We start from the raw sequence: 19552 nt of genomic DNA on the forward strand, positions 1-19552 counted from the left end.
AATTAGAATCCAGCTTACTGATACTTTTTAGCCTTTTCGATAAAATGATTCATAATATTTAAGGTAAAAAGGTAAAAACTATTTTTTTCAACTCCTATAACTATGGGCTGTTTGTTTACTAGCAAAACCAGGACACAAGTCAAGGAAGGTTCATAACTTAAATATAATAGTTTAGACTTAAGAAATCGATATACTCTATATTGAGCTACCTTCACTCCTATACCATACCTCTAAAAAATCCAGTACATCAACAGTCAACTACAGAAGTATTAGTACTCTGATTCCTTGTCTTCCACTAAAACTGGGTCTGAACTAAAAAAATACAATAATCAACTGTGTGTAGTTTCATCTCAGTAGATATCCAGCTGTAATTACAGAAAATTTGTAAAAGATAAATGTCAAAAAGTTCAAGCCACACAGCTTATAGATCAGGGAGAAATTAAGGTCAGGTTATAAAAGATATTCCAAGCTTTTAACATTCCAAACAGCACTAATCAATCCAGCAATAAAGGTCAGAACGGGTATGATACAACTTCAAACTACTATTCCATGGCCATCCACCTAAACTTAAATCCATTGTAGCTCTGAAGGAGCTGCAGAGATCCATAGCTCAGGCGGATTAATATGGTAATAAGAGGACTTCTAGCTCTGAGCTCTGTAAATATGCCTTTTATGGGCAGTTTAATAGTTATAAGGCACTCATGTATGATTTAGATTTTTATTTTATTTTAGCAGCATCCAAAATGATGTGTTATGCCCCAAAAAATTATAACTAACTCTGCAACTCTTTCACCCTGAAGCCTCTTTTCCCTATAGTTCAACATAGTGGTGGCAGCATCATGCTGTGGGGATGTAATCTAAAGCAGGATATGGAGTCTGATTTTCTATTAGCAGGAAAAACAAATCCCAAAGAGCATGATTATCTATTAGAATAGGCATAAATCCCACTAAGGAACCTGCATCAAGACCAAAAAGTTCTAAACAAAAGCTATATGTCTAATCATACTAACACATGTAGTACCTGCTGCAAATACTTTTGTGCAGTATCAGTCTATCACTAGTTAGTGGGGACAAACCCAAAGACTGCCAAACCTAAAGATGGTTGTCAAAGCATTGACCAGATAAATACAAATATTTACATACATACATATTTTTATCAGTTAAAGTATATATATATCTCAACTAATGTTCTTTTCCATCACACAATCTGTCAGTCACATAAAATCCCAATAAAATACACTGACATCTGTGGTTGTAACGTGGCAAAAGTGTCAAAGTGGTCTGAATCTGTTTGCAAGGCTCTGTATGTGTTGCATCAGTGAAGATCAGTGTCAGTTTGATTCATATTCTCACATAATGTTGGTTATGCGATGTGTCTACCCTCCAAACTCACACTGAAACCACTCGATGGTTTTTGTGCAAACCCAAACGTCTGTTGGAATCATTTGTTCCACGCAGAGCAGACAGGAGGGGGAAAAATTATAGATATATATTTGGGCAAATATTTTCTGTTTGATATGCCTTTGGAAGGCCTGAACATTATGAAAAAAATGTTTGTTTCTTTGTTCTTTAGGTACAGGGAGCATTGAAGAGGCAGTGGATGCAGTACAAAACCCAGTGGGGTCAGCGCAGGAAAGATCACTGCTCAATGCGCTCCACGTCTTACACGGCCACCTCCATCACAGAGGTGCCAGCCTTCATGTACCACCACGACTGCAACGCCGAGCACCTGAACGGGTGCCACATGAAAGACTCTGAGCTGGTGGCACTGAAATCTGGAGATACTTACGCTTAGATGACCCTTTATTTGGAGCGTAACAGGAGAACATAAGACAAGTCATAAAAAAGTAAACCTCATCTCAGTGAATAAAGCTCAGTTTGTTCAACATGGGGTGAATATATGGGTTTGGAGACAGAGAGCTCACCAGGAGGGAGGACTAGCTATGAGACTAAAACCTTTTATTTACTCTCTTTTTTTATGTTTCTGCTCCAGCTGCTTTTTTTTTTCTTTTCCAAGAACTTTGATGTCGAGAATTTGCGGTATGAGAGGAGAGCTGCTCACGATGCCTGCCCACTTCCTAAAGCTGCTATTCCGTGAAGGAACCGACTCACAGAGACAGAGAGGAAATAAATGACTGCAGCTGTTTTGCTCTCTGTCTGATGATGGTGCAGGATGTGACAGAAACAATCGTAGCTGTTCTAACTCTACATGATGGAACCATGAGTATTATTAATATTATTACAATCAAGCAGAGGACCGCATCATTCCTAACCTCACCTATACCAAAGGGTACTGTTTGTCCGTCTCAGCTATGAGGATCTTCAAGTGTGTCTTTTGGAGCACAGAAGCAGAAATTAATCTCTCCCCAAACACTATAAGTTAACAATTCACGGTAGGAGTCACATTTCTGAGCAGTCTTTTGTGCTTACAACTCTGGAATTATGTACATACGATCTATGTTCAATTCATTTAATTTGACAAGTGTTTAAATGTTTTAAAAGGACTTTATTCTTCAATTTCTGTTTGTGTTTTACTTGTTAATTCCTAACTCTGTGCTACCTGTGTGTCCTGTGATGCTGCATTTCCTGATGGCTTTGTGGTTTCAAAGTTGCTGTTTCTGTACTGAATATCACAGGGCTGAGAGGTAAAGATGCATATTGTAGACAGAAAAATAAAAAGTTATTAAGGTTTTATCAGTCACAAGCGTTCCTTTTGCTGAGTTAAGAAGAGTGCGGCAAAGCCTTGCCAGGGGTCCTGCTACTTTATTGTCAGTCAGCTGAACGGCTCTATCATTCATCCTCGGCCGTCACAGCAGTGATTCTTCATCCTCTGTGTATATATAAAGATTCTTTTCATAACCCTCTCTGTGACTGACCAGAAGAGAAAGAAAGGATAAAATATGGATGCACTTTACAGCATATACACAGGAGTGAATCAGCTGAAATCACATCTTTTTTTTTTTTACGCAACAGGGCACAGAGATTAATTATTAACTTATTCCAGTGCGCTCCTATTCCTCTGCTTCCAAGTTTTCTCTGCGTTCTTAATTTGAGGTTTGATGGACGCAGTCATGCAGGCATCCAGGACATAAATGTTTTAATTTGGGGCTTTTGACGATGCATTTGAACCAATTCAGATTGAAATGATTCACCAGTAGTATTAGACTTTTTTTTAAAACAGGTATTGCGTGCACAAGTTTAAGTTTAGTGAGTTTTTTCCATAACCACAAAGAAGGGAGCAATACACAAAAGATGCTATATTTGGTTTAAATGTCTCTGAGGAAGTTGCACCATGAAAACACTTTTTGCTGCAATATGGAATAGCTTATTTGACCACTGCTCACTCTAGAAATAGTGTGCCTTATATAAAAGGTCCTGGTATTCAGCTGAATTACAAGCATTTTAAGCAAATCTTTAAAAGCGTAAATGTTTGCAAATGTTACAGAATGAATAAACTGCCACTAAATTGAATGCCTTACACGAGTTTTGAGCAGCTGAAACACCAGTGTGATTTTATTTCGCCATAGAAAGAGAAAAAAGTGCCTGCTCCTACATCCTGAAGTTTGACAAACGTGATACTGCCTTCATGGACAAATCAAAAGACTTTAGGAAGAAAAATATATAGCTAGACAAGACAAAGATTGAATCAATTGACCAGAGTAGCTAAAAATATGAGGCTTTTGGACCAAGAAGAGACTATGAAACATGGTGGTGACTGAATCATGCAGAGGTTCAGTGATACTGCTGCATAATAGCGGGAGGAATATACTGTTTTTATATTTCTCACTTTCACCTCTAAATAACAGTCTAGATATATAGGCATGAACATGGTTCCGTGTTCAAACACAACAGAGATGTAGCAAAACTGGTTTTGGTCCAGCTGTTGTCACATTTATCTTAATCAATGGACCTAATCTCTTTTCTATTCATAATTAAAGTTCTGTTAGATCAGTGCCAAGAAACCAAAATGTAGATGTAGATTAAAAGTGCAAAGAAGTGTGGTCAGAAATGATCTTGTTGATCGCTACAAAATATATGAATAGTATATATATATATATATATATATATATATATATATATATATATATATATATATATATATATATATATAAATAAATAAATCAGGAGAAAATTGCAATCATTTAAAATTATGTCCCATTTAATCACAGAAGCTTTTTCTTTAATTATTAAAGGTATAATGGAGGATGTATGAAATTTTTTTTAAATGAGCCGCCATCTCCACTTAAAAAAATGCACATGCACATCCCTGTACCCACTCTCGAGAGGAAACGCCAATTAAACGTGTGCGAAAGTGTGCACTAGCCCATTTCTCCTCGTGCACGCTCTGTTTAACAGTTGCTGTTTGCGTCGCTCATACAAGTTTAGTTTCCAAAAGAAGATTTGCAATTTTTTCTCTATATCAGACTCCCCACAGGTAACTGATAATGGGGGCGAGCACGTAGGACGACCTTATCTAAACATATCACCAGAATGATTGACAATTAGGAGGACCACTTATTTTGATGATCTACCTGGAAAAAGAACGTCCTCCACTATACCATTAAAGTTATTTGATTATCTTTTACCTGTAAAGGTTTCATTTTATTATAAAAAACACAAAATTTGAATATTATGTACGTAAACATTGCAGTGGAAATATATCAACAAAAACCTTTGCTGAGATTGTGTCCTTATAAAAACATTACTTGGAATCCTTAAAGTACACCTAAAATGTTAAAACTTTAGACTAATAAAAAGTAAAATTAGGCACTGAGTTTTTCATGCTTTGAATGACAAATAGAAAGTTGTTGCTTAAGATTAGACCTACTGGCTAAAGAGATTCAGGTTAGGATCAAGTCTTTAAAGGCATTTGCTGATAACGCTTTTGTATATTGTTGTTAATTGAAAAATACACATTGTCATTCAGGTTCGTGTTCTTAAAAGATGCTATACCTATTATAGAAAGTTGCTGCTGAGCTTATATGCAGCTGACCTAAACATTAAAAGGTTTTCAGAACATTTTTTTTTACCAAAATTACTTCTTCCTATTTCAAAGCTCTATCTTTACTCCTTCTTGTCCATCTCTGTGCTTTAGGGCCCTGTCACACCTTGCCAATTTAGACAGCGTATGCCCGACGTCCCAGAATCTCCTAAAACGCTGGCATAAGACGAACTTTCTATGTATTTTTTATGGGTTTTTTTTGGGCATATACATAGCGTATTTATAATGAGTCCAGAACCTCTGTCCAATAACAGCCTAACTTATGTATAACACACCGCAGCGTGCATCAAATGATGCACAAGTATCAGTTAAAGCTGTTCCCCTCAGGTGCATCGCTGCTTCCAGTCTGCATTAAAAGATGTCTTTGATCGTGGTATTAACCTGGCTGCTGTTTACTGCCCCCACCCCACCCCCAGAAAAAGAAGAAGAAGGAAAGAAGGTTTGCAGTCGCAGCAGATTTAGCATCATGTCTGGTAGGAATTGTTTTGGTCATGGGTGTGAACCCAGGGCAGATCCATCATGCTCACCTTTTTGCTCACCCTAAGTCTGGAGGAGTACTGACAGTTTCCTCCAGTGAACCCCCTTTTATACCAAAACGCTGCCAATTCGCCATCAAACAGTAGCTGTAAGTTAGAAACACGTTCAGCGGTCGTCTGGAATACGTCAACTACGTTCATACGCGTTGGAGATAAGTTACGCCTAAGTTATCCAAAAGTTACTCATAGGTTTTGGATAAGCTGGACACCACCACTTATGAGTAACTTACACTTGCCGTATGTCAATGTGTGCCAGTGTGTTTTAGCGTGCTCATAACTTATGCAAAACATACCCATAACTTATCCAACACATGCCAGATTTTTCGTACATCAGGCATACGCTGATCTAAAGCATCAAGGTGTGACAGGGGCTTTAGTTAGCCATTACCTGTTGGCAAAGCTGGGATTTTCCACCAGATATTAATCCTCTAATTCCTTATCAACCCAGAACATGCCTTTCACCTTGACGATTGGGCTTCTTACCCAAACTAAAAAAAAAAATTCCAGCTATTTTAATTTGGTGTATTTCTGCACCCATAGCTGGTTTACAGCTAACAGGGCACCTGTTGTGTTTGCTGATATGGGCCGGGTCTCATACTAATATTCAGTCTGGTCTTATCTCCTTATTGGCATTTCTCAGTAAAAGTCAAATGTATTCATAATGTTTTCTTATTTTTCCTTTTCTCTCTTCTGTCATCAGAGGTCTTAACTTAGCAGTCAACGGCCATTTTCCTGATGGCCACCAATATCTTAGATGTGCACCAGTATTTTAACCAACCCCTCTCTTGTTGTACAGTCACAAGTGGTAGACATAAAATGCCCTCTCCTGTTAAATGACTGGCAATGCAGAAAAGTTGATGGCCTAAACCTTAGTCCTGTAGTGTCTCTTTCAATACTTCATGGCTGTATGTTGGTATTTATTTTGGGCTAACAGCTAAGAAGCATTTGGTGGTTATTCATTCCTTCACGGCAAAATATCCTTTGATTCTCTACAGCCGTTGAACAAACTCCCTATAAACTAGGGATCCATGCTTGCTCAGGGTGCATCCATTGTATGTTAATGGTGAGAAAGGACAATAATTACTACAGTATATGCTCTAACCACGAAGCCACATACCATTTTTAATGACACATTAACACAAGGCTATGCTGGAAAAGGATCTTTTGTGTCACACTCATGGGTCAACCTCTGGAGGGATCTACTTCTGCTTTAGGAAATCATAGGGAAAAAAAACCCAACAATTCTTAAGTCACAAAAGAACAAACTTTCCCTTAAATAGTTACCAGAACTCAGCCTAAAAAAAAAGAAATTATCCTGTAAAATTTGAAAACCTTCTGAAATTCCAGGAGGGATATTACTAAAGACGATATAGCTTTAACATAGCTTCCAAGGAAACTGTGTTTCAGGGAGTATTTTCAAGTAGAAAATGAGTCTGACAATCATGACAGAGAAGGGTTTTACAATAAATGTCTCACATCCCTAAAAATGTATATGTTCTATATCAATATTAAACTCATTCTCCTTATCACTGTCTGTTATGTCTTTAATCTTCAGGAAAATAATCCAGAAAGTAGTCTTTAATGAGAAAAATGTGAGAATCAGGATAATTTCAGCCTGCTAACTCAAAAACCCAAATTATTGTTTTTCATCAGTAAGTAAATTGTAGATTATTAATGGAAATTGGATACCAGTGCAGAGCAAAAAATACTTTGAATAAAGTCAAAGCAAACATAAAGATTACTGAAGCTACATACAGTGTAAGAAAATAGTTTATTCTGAGACATATTGAGAGATTTATTTAGTTCCTTCAGGCTGAGATGAAGGGAGAGAGAGCAAGACTACCAGTACATGAGAGGAATTCTGAATGAAGAGCAGAAAAAACATTCTGTAGTCATTTTTTGTAGTTTAACCTCTGCCTGTTATGAAACCTTTGGGAAATCTCAAATTAAGGTGCTAATCTACATGGTCTAGTCTTCTGAACAGGAGACTGTTAATCTGATACTAGCTGTGCAAATGGGCCAAAGTGATGTGCTTTCATGTGATCTCGTACAGCTGGAGAAATTTAGCATAAATGAATTAAACTTAATGTGTGATTTAGGATTATTTTCACAAAAGGCTAGTTTGGTTAGAATAGTTCTATTTCCTTTAATGTAATGATTACTTGTAATCATTATATTGTATCTACCAAGATTATTCTTGATATTCTATCGTGATACAGCTCTCTGTTTAATCTCAGCTGGGATGCATGTTATACTGTATATCTCAACGAATCTTAATCTGCTAAAATCAATATCAGCAGGTCAAAAATTTACATAAATTGCAGACTTTAAAAGGAAATAGCGACCTGTTTAGTGCCTTTCTCGCTGTAAGATATTTTCAGAAGGGAAAGGAGGAAGTCAGTTAAAAATAAAACATGTAGCACCTCATTAATCCCTAATTAAAAGGTTTGTTCATTTCTGTTTGATCTCAATAATGAAATAAGGCACAAACTTTGCTCCAGCTCTTCTGCAACATTCTCTGATTATTTAGCTGCCTGTTCCCGGCCAGCACTGTTGTTGTTCATTTTTCAGGGTTGACAGATTTTGTATAAAGAGTAAGCGGGGAAAACAAAGGCATCCCTACACCATGTGGTGTCTTGTTTTGTGATCCCATGAGCTTGGCAGTGATTTACAACCATGGTTTCTATTCAGACGACTCTGCTGGAATCACACCAGCATCAAAATGTGTGTGACAGGACAAAATGGACCGACGCAGATCCTCCTGGAGATGAGATAGATGTATGCTCACTATGTGATGGTTAGAAAGCCATTATTCTGAAAAAGGGAAAGTTTTCACTAGACTTTTTCACTCTTTTCACTAGAATATGTCTCAGCCTTTATGTAACCACCTGCTCCACAGTTGATCGTTTCAGGCTCTGATGAATCTGGGACGATGAGAGGAAGACGTACTGTCCTCACTGCGATGAATACTGTTCTCTCATCAGGTCGACACTCACTTCATCAAAAGGACTGAGCGCCTCAGTGTGCTCGATTCCTGAACTTATATGCAAAGTATAGTGAATATATGATTCCAACAAAAACCTGATGAAATGAAGGAGATGAAATTAAACCTTTTGATGTGGATGTTTCTGCATAAAAGATGAGCAACTAAAGGAGGAAGTTGTAAATCCTGTGGCAAAGTTTTTTTCCTTGGAAGCATGTGAGCCTAAGATGTGCTTTCAAGGAAGAAAAAAAAAAGATTGGGTGGACTATTTTTGGCATTTCAGAAAGCCCCCTGACAGCAACGATGTCACAGCACGCTGGACCGAACCCAGATCAGTCCTCGCCTTGAGAGCTGAGAGATTGCCTGTGAAGGTGACGCTGTGTGTGGTTTTCAAGTGAGCAGCATTAAATAAGGCAGTGTTCTATGCTTAAATGTTTGTCTGTTTTTATTCCTGTGGACAAAAACTATGATTGTAAAGCATCATTGTATGTTGTTTTGGAGAATAGTTCTAGACAATAAAAGATGCTCGACAGAAAACAGAAACACAAAAAATATACACAACATAACATGCTAAAACAAAGTAAAAACAAATTCAGCACAGTGCGTGTATTTCATATAAAATCCTGGAACTATAGATGCATATTATTAACATTGGTTTTGAGAACATTTTTTAGGGGGGATTTTTGTCAGCTCTCACTCGTGCTGTGAGCACTAACCACGCTTATTTTTACGCTCCATGAGCAGCCATGCCTGGAGCTTCCAAAATCCAAAGACCATTGAAGTGTGGCCGCATATTTTTTTTTGAAAGGAAGAACACAAAGTATATAAACATATATATATATATATATATGTATATTCTTTTTGTACTAATATAAAGTTTAATAGTTTATCTTTAGACTGAAAGGTTTTCTAACACTGGAAATTGCAGAATAAAAAGCATTTAAGCATTAAAGCCACTTAATGTTTCTATTTTTTCCAATACATGGTATACAGTCATGTAACAGTAAAGTAACAGTCATGTAACCAATTTTTAATCTTCAATTCCAGTAAAGCCTAGGCTTTCCAAGATGGATTAAAATACCTAAATAAAATCAAATATACAATATGAAATTCCATTGAACTTATTTCATTTTTTTTTTTATCATTCTTGGGTGAGTGGATATTTAGTCATTTGAGGAGCAGATACAACAATAAAACATGTTTGAGAGAGCGAAGGAGGTGAGAAACGGGATTTTACTATTGCATTACAAAAAAAGCAAACTACATGGAGAGAGATGCAGTTAGTATCATCATGTACGTGTTTATTCCCTGGATAATGTAGACCCTTAAATTAATTCTTAGATTTCCAAAGGTTCTGCCAAGCCAGAATTTCTAAATCCAGCATTTTTATTAGCTTAGTTATTTCCTAATGCTCCAAGCGTTCCTGGAGTCCTCAGCTCACCGGGTCTCTGACCCTCACCAGGCAGCATGGGAGTCGTGAAAATTTACCATAAATTTCTGGATCTCTTAAACCAGCATATTGAAAGCTTAAATGGATAAAACAGCTTTGTCTTCATTTTTGAACTCCTCAGTGATGCTGAAAGTTGCCAACTTTCATCCCTCTTACTTCAGCAAAAAGCTCCAGACTAAGGAGTCTAATTGTTAGAACAGCCTGTTAGCGCTAAGGTCACTGACCAATCAGCAGTCTGTGTCACCTAAGCTTATTATCAGTCACTTCCAGTCACGCATTGTTTTGCATTGCATTTCTACATGTAAATGGTAAAAGACAGATACTTCTTTGACTTTTACTTTAATGCTATGGATTGATTTGCTTGCAAAGTCTGTTAATAATTTCTATTAGTGAAATGGTGTCTATGCAATATAAAGAAAATCTGTTTCGCATGTAGTTGTAGTATAAGGACCAAACGTCAATTTTACTTGGATTTTCTAATTTTTGGACACATAATTATTCTTTTTTTCTTTATTTAGAAGGCATCATTTGTCAGTCTTACCACCTAAATGTCTGAATGTTTTAACTCCAGCAATTTCTCCTGATCCCTCCCTGTTCTCGACCCCCGACCCCTGCTGTTAACATACCACCAGGCTGTCACCGTTCATTTGTCAGGCAGCCTTTGTGGTTTCTGCCTTTGTTTCCAGTGCTCTGTGCAGACAGATAGTTCCTGTCTTTCTGTGCAACCTTGAACTTATTGTTTGAAATGATTGAAGTTTGAGACTTCTAAGTGGCATAGTTGAACCCATAAAGTATCTAAAGCATGTGAGTGACATATCGTTAAGCAGAAAACTTTCCCACAGAGACTATTGTAATCTGTAGATTATTCTGTTTCATTAAAAACTAGAAATTTGAGCATGGATTCCATTAGTTTAATTGTAAAATCTGCTAATACAGAGTAAAAGAAATTTAAAGCACTTTCTAATAGCAATCGGCTGTTTTATTTTGAGGTGTTAATTAAAAGAAAGAAAAAATATATATATTCATGGTCTCTGCTTACTACTACAGACAACTCAAAAAATGAGTTGTCTGTAGTAGTAAAGAAACATCTAAGATGAACTCTGCCACTATTTGTTTACTAGAAGTAATCAAATATTAAGGCTAAACGATGCCATAAGCTTCATGGTGGCTACTGAACGAGTATGACTGAAAGCAGTATATGCCTAAAGTTTAACTTTATGCATACTTCCTTTTCGATAAAGCTTATAGTTGCAGTGGGTCAGGTTATCCACAGGTATCTCTGTAGTTATGCTGCTATAGGCTTAGACTGCTGGAGGACATAGGAACCGCTTTATCATCACTGTGCTTTATTCTCTCTCTATTCTCCCTTGAAGTGACATACAGTATGTTGTGAATTGGCTGTTAATATATATAATAAACTGAATTGTATTAAGTTGAACTTGTATCATTTTATTCAGTTAAAGAGAGGAAAAAATCTAAAATAAATAAACATTTTTACATACGTATTTTTTTTTTTTTTGTATTAAAAACTCAATGAGTTGCATGTATGCATGAGAAATAAACCCATCAAATAAACAACCAGAGCTTAAAACCAATATGAGATTCACCCCCTGGAGTGACACCGTATGTTGCACTCGCTGCAAAAATTCATTCTAATTTCAGGAGGAAGATGATTATTTTAGTAATAGCTGATGATTGACAGATCACAACAAGAAGCATCATTGAATTTTGCTACTGTTGTTTTCTCCTCAGCATGATGTGTTTACATGATTATCACAAGTTCTTAAAGGGCAACTCAATTTATTCACAAAGCACAAAACAATCAAGATTTTTATTGGATTTCTAAATTCCACTTGATGGAGTTTGCCTTCTTGGGAAATAAGCATCGCTCTGATGTCTTTGGAGAGGGGAGCTGAGATTTGCTAATGAAATAACTCCTCCTTCAAGATAACAGTGCAGCACTTAGAAATTATAATCTCAAATTAGCTCTGTGTTTTCAGGTCCTATGATGCATTGTGGTGAGACAATGCTTGCCGTGTGATACCGTAATTATCTCTCGATTTAAACTCCCGATATTGAGAGCACAAGTGCCAAAGTCTTGCCCTGCAGCTGCTCACTGATCCACTCGTATGCATCCATCTTAGTATATTATTTTTCAGAATGGGAGGCCGCAGGCATTGTGGTGGCTGTAATTTGTAGACTTGCAGGAATGAGAAACATAGTGTGAAAGAAAGAGAGGGAGATGCAAAAGTATATTTCTCCATTCTTGCAGAGTTGTAGGAGGTTCTGCTGATTCTTGCTCACGGCTGCTGCTCATATTTGCTTCTGACTTCACCCAAGCACTGAGTAATGTTGCTCCCAAACAAGTTAGGAAGGAGCCAGCAGATATGTGTTCTGTCATAGAAACCAAAAACAACATCACCCCGTGGAACTAATATCTCCTCCTGGCTCCATCCGACACGATAAAACAAAGATTTCCGCTCGCATCATGGTTGTCCTAAAACCACGGCCGAGCCTGTCAGTGTGCCTGTGGCTCCCAATGCATCTTCAAAGATAAGAATCTCACTTATATCTTTCTAATAGCACTTGTTCCCTCATTATGCACTGATAAGATTTGTGAGACAAACCATAAATTACCAGGGCACTTGACAGAACATTTTAATGCAACTCTTCTTCAGAGACAGAGTTGTTTTCCTCGTATCTTTGTGTTTTGGGTAAGCGTTGTTCAAATTGATTTATTCTGTACTGACGTTACAGGGAGTGATTTATACAAATATTTCCCTTTATCCACAAAAAGTCGGAACATCCAGCATGCGGTTACAAAAACAAGTTTTTTGGATCTTCCTTAAAGAAGAAAACAAAAACCAACAGAGCCCTAAAAAGAGGTTTGATGCAGACTCAGTGTGAAGGACATTGCTGGCTTTAATCTTCCCTCCTGCTGGCTTTATCCAGAAAGGTCATTTACTCCTTCAGGGCATGTTGTCATCTAGATTCTGTCATATTACGGCTGAATGAAGCCGCCTTCTACAACAGCCTTGACTTTTTTGCTGGTTTTCATGCAGGTGTGCAGATAAACCCTCCAGATTCTCCCTTTCGGCCCGCCTGATCCCGCTCATAAAAACTAAAGACTGAGACACCAATTTCGACATCTACAGCATGGAAATACAGATATGCTCTTTTGTTGTAAATCTCTGACACAAAACCAGCCAGACAAATTGAAGTGCTTAAAGTTAAAGGACCGCAGAGCCTCATTAAATGCACTTTCACCGGCCAATGATCCATTTCCAAGAGCAGGCTACACTTTTGGGTTTTTCACGGTGCTCAATGCATTTTACGAGGATTCCCACCACAGCAGGAGCAGCACTAACTTATTTCTGTTTTAATACCCCTGCAGAGTATGGTTACTGGAGCGACTTTTACTGCTTTTATAAATGTCCGCAAATAAGTGACAGCTGATTGCCTTTCTCATAAAGGTTGGATGTTGCTTTTTCTGTGACATCTGTTGGCAGTTCATAAAAAGGGAATTTAAAAAGACATGTCTAAGAACATATTTATAGATGAAATAATGCTGAAACAGGCATATTTTATTTTGACATTATTTTTGTGTGTTTTATCCTTTAAAAACTGGAGATTTCAGACATAAATTTGATATGTAGCTCTGCACAAGTTTTGCTCTGCACCATTTATATAAGTAAATATCATATTATAGTAAAAATACTACCTAATTACTTTTCATTTGGACTTTAAATTTGTATAATCAATTTAACCTTTATTTAACCAGGAAAGTTGTCTAATCTCCCCTTTCAAAGGAGTCCTGGCAAAGACAGCAGCACAGATCGCAGCAGTTCAGTACATTACAGGCACATTTGTAACAATTTTATAAGACTATTTAAAACCCATGAATTTCATTTTCAAACCTTTGAGCAAGAGGTTAAACTGTTCTGTTGAAACCAGCTCCTTTAATTTCCATTCTTTTTGTAAATTGCTCCATGTTGTTGGCGCAAAATACTGAAATGCCACTTTACCAGCTGCTGTGGGGACATTTGGTACAGACAGTAGCAGTAATTCTTGTGAACGTATAAAACATAATCCAGCTGCTTCTTATTGGATATATTTACAGAGATATGTAGGAAGCCGATGAACATATACCAATGAGTAAGTCTATGATTCTTCAGGGCAATGAGGCACGATGAACTGAATAGTTTCAATGCTTTAGTTGGAGCATTCCTTTTAATGAGTTCACATCATCCAGAATGGGTGTAAATGTTTAATGTATAATGTAACAAGTTCCCTTTTTGCATTAAAAGATAAACATGGCCTATTTCTAAAGTAAAAGACAATTTTCAGCCTCAGTTTCTTTTTTTTTAGTAAAGTCATTCATGATTTTTCAGAGTTAAACAGCTAAGACAGAAGAAAAAAGATACTGTATCGAGCATTTAAAGTATTGCTGAACAGACATGGGGAGATTAAGAGAGAATGATCGAATGTTTACGCAGATATAGAAGCTTGCCATAAATGTTACTATTAAATTTAGCAAATGTTAAACATGTCCTTAAAAACTAAGAATGACATCATTTAAAATACCTAGATAATTAGAAGATGTAAGTCTTAAAATGTCTACCCCTTGATAAATGACTTGGGATTGGGAGACCTATTCACAAACTGCTCTTTGTTCTTATTTGCATTTATAGTAAAATACAGTTGTAGAAATGTGTTCTAAACTATGTTAAAAGCATTTTTTTTGCATATGGAGACACTGGCACTAAGAGTTTTGCTGAAGATGACCATATCATCAGCATAGAAATGATAATGAGTGTTCACAAGACTTTGGCTAACATTGTTTACATAGTAAATAAGAGTGGCCCCAACACAGAGCCTTGGGGAACTCTTGTAGTTAATGAGAGAATAAGAAAACAAATATTATCTGCTTTAACACATTGGAACTTGTTTTTTAGATAGTTACAGGCCCGTCCAACTGAATGTTGCTTCTTGTCAAGAACTGTCAACATGTTGTTGCTCACCTTCCGTGTTGCTGTTATGGTACCATGGCGTTTCCTAAAGCCTGTCTGGAATCTGCATAAAATGTTATTGAAATACAAAAATCATTTCAACTGTTCATTTTTAAAGGTTCCAACATGTTTTGATAAAATTCTAAGTTTTCAAATTGGCCTATAGTTATCTAAAATTTGTGGGTTGCCACCTTTAAATAGTTGTCTGATAAAAGCTCCCTTCAAAATCTCTCTTGTCCAAGTTAGGGATGCACACTTTTAGGGCAAACCATGGAGGGGATTCTTTCTCACCCGCCCCCTAAAGAAGCAACAACAATTAAATAATGATGAAGGCTGTTCGGTTACCAATAAACAATAATTGGACACCTAACAAATCTGATTAAAATGCCTGAATGTGTAATCTGGTCCATATCTAAGATCTGTATTTTACAGCATTTCATGTAGGGTTTTATTGTGTTGTAGCCCCTTTATACAGTAATAAACCCTCACACTTCAGGCACTTCACTTAATCTGGCAGACAGACTCGTAAAAACAGTTTGCCTCTGCATGATGCCTGAGGTTAGGAGGAGCAAACAGGAACCGTGTTGAGCACAAGAGGAGGAAATGTTTGCTGTCAGTCAAATGTTGGTGGCACACAGGATCCGCTATCAGCCTACCAGGCTGGAATTAGGCCCCAGCAGGAACAACCTGTCACTACACACACACACACACACACACACACACACACCTGAAGGCTAGCATCAGGGACAATGCAAACAACAACTTATCTATGTCTGGGATGGAGAAGGGTTCATCCTAAAGCTGGAGAGAGTTGGATGTTATCTTTGTATTCACATGTTCTGTATTTTGCTTGAGTTGTTTTAAAAATGGTTTGCAGACCAACAATATTTTCATGCTGTTAAGAAAAAGACTTACAGTATGTGACAAAACAATTTGAAATATATTTTGCTCTTTCTTGACCAGAGAAGAAAATTTGCCCAAGGTTCAGTGGATGCCACCTGCACACCACAGATACGTACTGCAGGACTCTCTACCAAGTCAGTTTTGGGGATAATTAAAATATGGAAATAACACTGGCTCACATCCAAATGGGAATGCAATGGAGGATTTCTCTGAAACATGTCTTTTAGTCCTTTGCCTGCAGTTTCCTGACAAAAATCCTGTAAAGAAATGTCAGCTTTATGTAAGGAAAGAGTGGGCTCCTCCAGCAACCAGAATGTAGTCCTGATTCCCAAGGTACACGCCTAAATCCTACTGATTAACAACATCAAGGTCAGAATTGAGCAGAGATTTTTTAAAAGGAATGTAATGTATCTTCCTCTAGATGTGCAGCAAGAAGTGAAACCTTGAAATATGTCGATTTTTGTCAGGAGGATTCAGATTCTTATGAATATATCTTTATATAACAGATTGCTTTACAAGTTTGCCTGTAAAGTAGAAAGTCGCAGTATCTGAAAAGCTGAAAAGACATCTCTGTGTGTAGAAGGTGAAATAAGAATTTCTGGTAAAACAAAGCTAAGAAATGTTGATTTGATTTAAAAAGGAGAAGCTCTGAGATGAAACAGATCACTTAAATCAAGCCCATCAGCACCGATCAATTCCCATTGAGCTCTGAATCAATACAGATTTGCATTTGATGACTCACAGCCATCGTTTTAAGTATCTTGCATCTGACATTTATTCAAATGGAGCTGCTTAGTGAGATGGCATCCATCTAGAACAGGGGCCTGTTGCCTGACATGATTTCATCTCTTGTGAGACCAGTAAATCAGAAAGAGCAGTTCTAAAACCAATAATTTTACCTGGGATTTAACTTAAGATGCTCAACCTGCATCCAGTCACAGTGCCTTGTAACAGTAATCGTCCCTTTCATTTATTTTTATTAGCTGTATTTAAACATTTTGTGTCGCTTTAAATACATAAACGTCAGTGGAATTTGTGTAGTAAGTAGAAGGTAAAAAATACATTTTGGTTTTCAACAGGAGAAAATAAAAATCAGAAATTATTTGCTGCAAAATGAATCAGGATGTCTTTCATTGGATATTTGTGAATGCTTTGCACATCTAAAAAATATGCTTATTGCTAAACCTGACAGCACATCTCTCTCTAAACCTCCCTTCATATGTCAAGCTGTATGTTTAGGGTTTTTCTCCTGATGGCAGGTGAAACTCCTCCTTATCCTCAAACACTCTGCATAGTATTTAGCTTTATCTGTGTTCCTCTAAACCAATAACAGCCTTCTTGCCTCCGCTGAAGCACAGCATCCCCACAACATAACGGTGCCATCATTGTTTCTGTATGAAGGTGTCTTTAGTTTAATATGCAGCTTCTGTTTTATTCATAAACACATTGTGTTTCTCACACGAACTGAAATGTTTAATGATGCATGGTATGAGATCCACAAACATCTCTCACACAAAGCTACATGGCAAGCAATATTTGGCACATGAACTAACTAAATGCATCTGGAAATCAGACTGGATTCTGTTGCAGCCTTGAAAAAAGCTCTAACGTGACTCACAAAGTGTAAAAAAATGTGTTTGAGTCATAACTTCAAGCTACTGACTATGGGACCCCTGGAGTTCAGGGATGTACAGATACAGTATGAAATCTGTGCACTAAAGCTAACTGGAATGATAAAGCCTCTACAGCATTTTGTTCTTTTTTTCCCCAGTTGCATGCAGGAGATTTTATAGAGGCTTTTCCAATGTTGTAGTGTTGCAATTTAGCTCAAATCACAAAATATCTATCTTTAACTCGTGTCAAATTGTGATGTGCATTTTTAAAATCTTATTTGGCTTCTAAACTTCTCAACTACATTTAAGTTGCTGTTTCAAAAGCTTTCTGATAAAGATACCCTCATAATAAAGAAACTCTGCTTTCCATTGGTAAACCGCATCTATTAAAGCTATTTTATCAAGCTCTGTGGCGAGTAACACAAGTTGATTAGACTCATGTGCATAAATAAGGCTGTTACTTTTGCTGGTTTCATGTTTAGGCATGAGATTGAGCTAGATCTCTTGCAACTGAAGTGCATAATTTCCATGCTCCATAAATGTCTAAAAAATCAGTGGGAGATTAATTAAACCACTCAGAGCAAATGAAGGCAGAACTGTTATTAAAATAGATGATATGTTAGTGTTAACCCCTGAATATTAGGTAGGTGGGCCAAGAGATTTGATACATTTCTATTCTTATCACATTCATCTATCTATGACTAAAAAGGGAAATTGTCACAGTTCATGTTTAGAAAAAATGTATTTTAACTTTAACTTGCTTTATTTATTTATTGTACTTATTTATATTAAAATTATGAGCTTTGTAAAAAAAAAAATAAGTAATTAGTTAAAAAGAATAAAGGCATAAAATGCAATCAAAAATGACTTTTATGACTATTTTATAAAAGGGTAAAATGATTAATTTATTTATCTGAAAATAAATACAAATTTAATAAGAAGGGGACCAAAGAGAGGTTGTGACAAACCTATATTTATGTCTGCACTGATCAGCATTATATTTAACCCCTAGAACAATCCAAGTCATTCTATAGGTTACATTTGATAACCCAACAGAGTGAAATGGATTCACCTGGTCCTGATCCTACGACCACTTTGTAATCTTTACTTTTATTTCATTTTGTCTCTTCACAAACAGTGGGAACCCCCACTGACAAAATACACACTGCAAAAAAATGTCAATGTAAGTCACTTATTTTTCTTCAATTAAGCAGGTAAGTGAGACATTTTTCCACTAGAATAAGATAATTTATATTTAAAACAAGAAATATTTGCATTGTCTTACTTCCAGTGCATAATATCTACTTATCCTATTTTCCTAGTCAGATTAAGGGTAAAAGCACATTTTAAGACATTTTTACTTATCTTTAGATAGCTTTAGCAGTGTAGACATCAGAAACGCAGCAGAAGAAGAGGGATAGAAGAAATAATTAGCAAACCTAAATGATATTTCATCTTAACAGGCTGGATTTTGTAAAAAGAAATGTCAATCTTGTTACAGCTGCACCACGGATGGACCTGCAGTTGTACTGCACACTCATTCTGTGAACTGGAATTCACTGACTTAAGTTTTACTTTCTTCATGTGAAATGAATGCGTTACAGATAATAGAGTGTTATTTATGTCGGAAAACATTCCTTATCATCTGCTGATGGAGGCAGCCAGCTGGCCGAACTGACTGAATGAGGACGGTTTTTGTACGCTTTGCCAAACATGGTTTGGAAGCGAAGCACATCACAACTACATCAAACAACAATGACTTTGACATACATGGCATACTGTTTATAGCAGCAAACATTAAAACAATATTAACAAAATATTTTACTAACCATAAAATATTTACCATGTATTTATTTGAAACAAACAATTAAATATTAACTTAATATTCCCTCTTTATACCTTCTTTTAAATCGGTTTCACTTTTTAAATTGGTTCAAATATTCACAGGATGGTGGCCTGAAAAATATACATCAATTATGGTCAAATGTTTTTAAGACACTGACACAGGTTTTTATGCTTTTAAATTGCTGGGAGCTTAATATTAAATAATAAGAAT

The 19552-nt window shown here is 36.6% G+C and overlaps 1 protein-coding gene across 3 annotated transcripts in view; it reads left to right on the forward strand.

The window, feature by feature from the left end:
• Nucleotides 1–3219, forward strand: part of calcr (calcitonin receptor) — a 96118-nt gene extending 92899 nt beyond the window's left edge. For all 3 annotated transcript variants that reach the window (XM_015376451.1, XM_015376452.1, XM_015376453.1), the window contains one exon: nt 1574–3219. In XM_015376451.1, the coding sequence (XP_015231937.1) occupies nt 1574–1795 (222 nt within the window). In that variant the 3' untranslated portion in view covers nt 1796–3219. The remainder of the gene's footprint in view (nt 1–1573) is intronic.
• The last annotated feature ends 16333 nt before the right edge of the window (nt 3220–19552 follow it).

This window comes from Cyprinodon variegatus, unplaced genomic scaffold (genome assembly GCF_000732505.1).
Source record: "Cyprinodon variegatus isolate N-32 unplaced genomic scaffold, C_variegatus-1.0 Scaffold135, whole genome shotgun sequence".
NCBI classification, from domain to species: domain Eukaryota; kingdom Metazoa; phylum Chordata; class Actinopteri; order Cyprinodontiformes; family Cyprinodontidae; genus Cyprinodon; species Cyprinodon variegatus.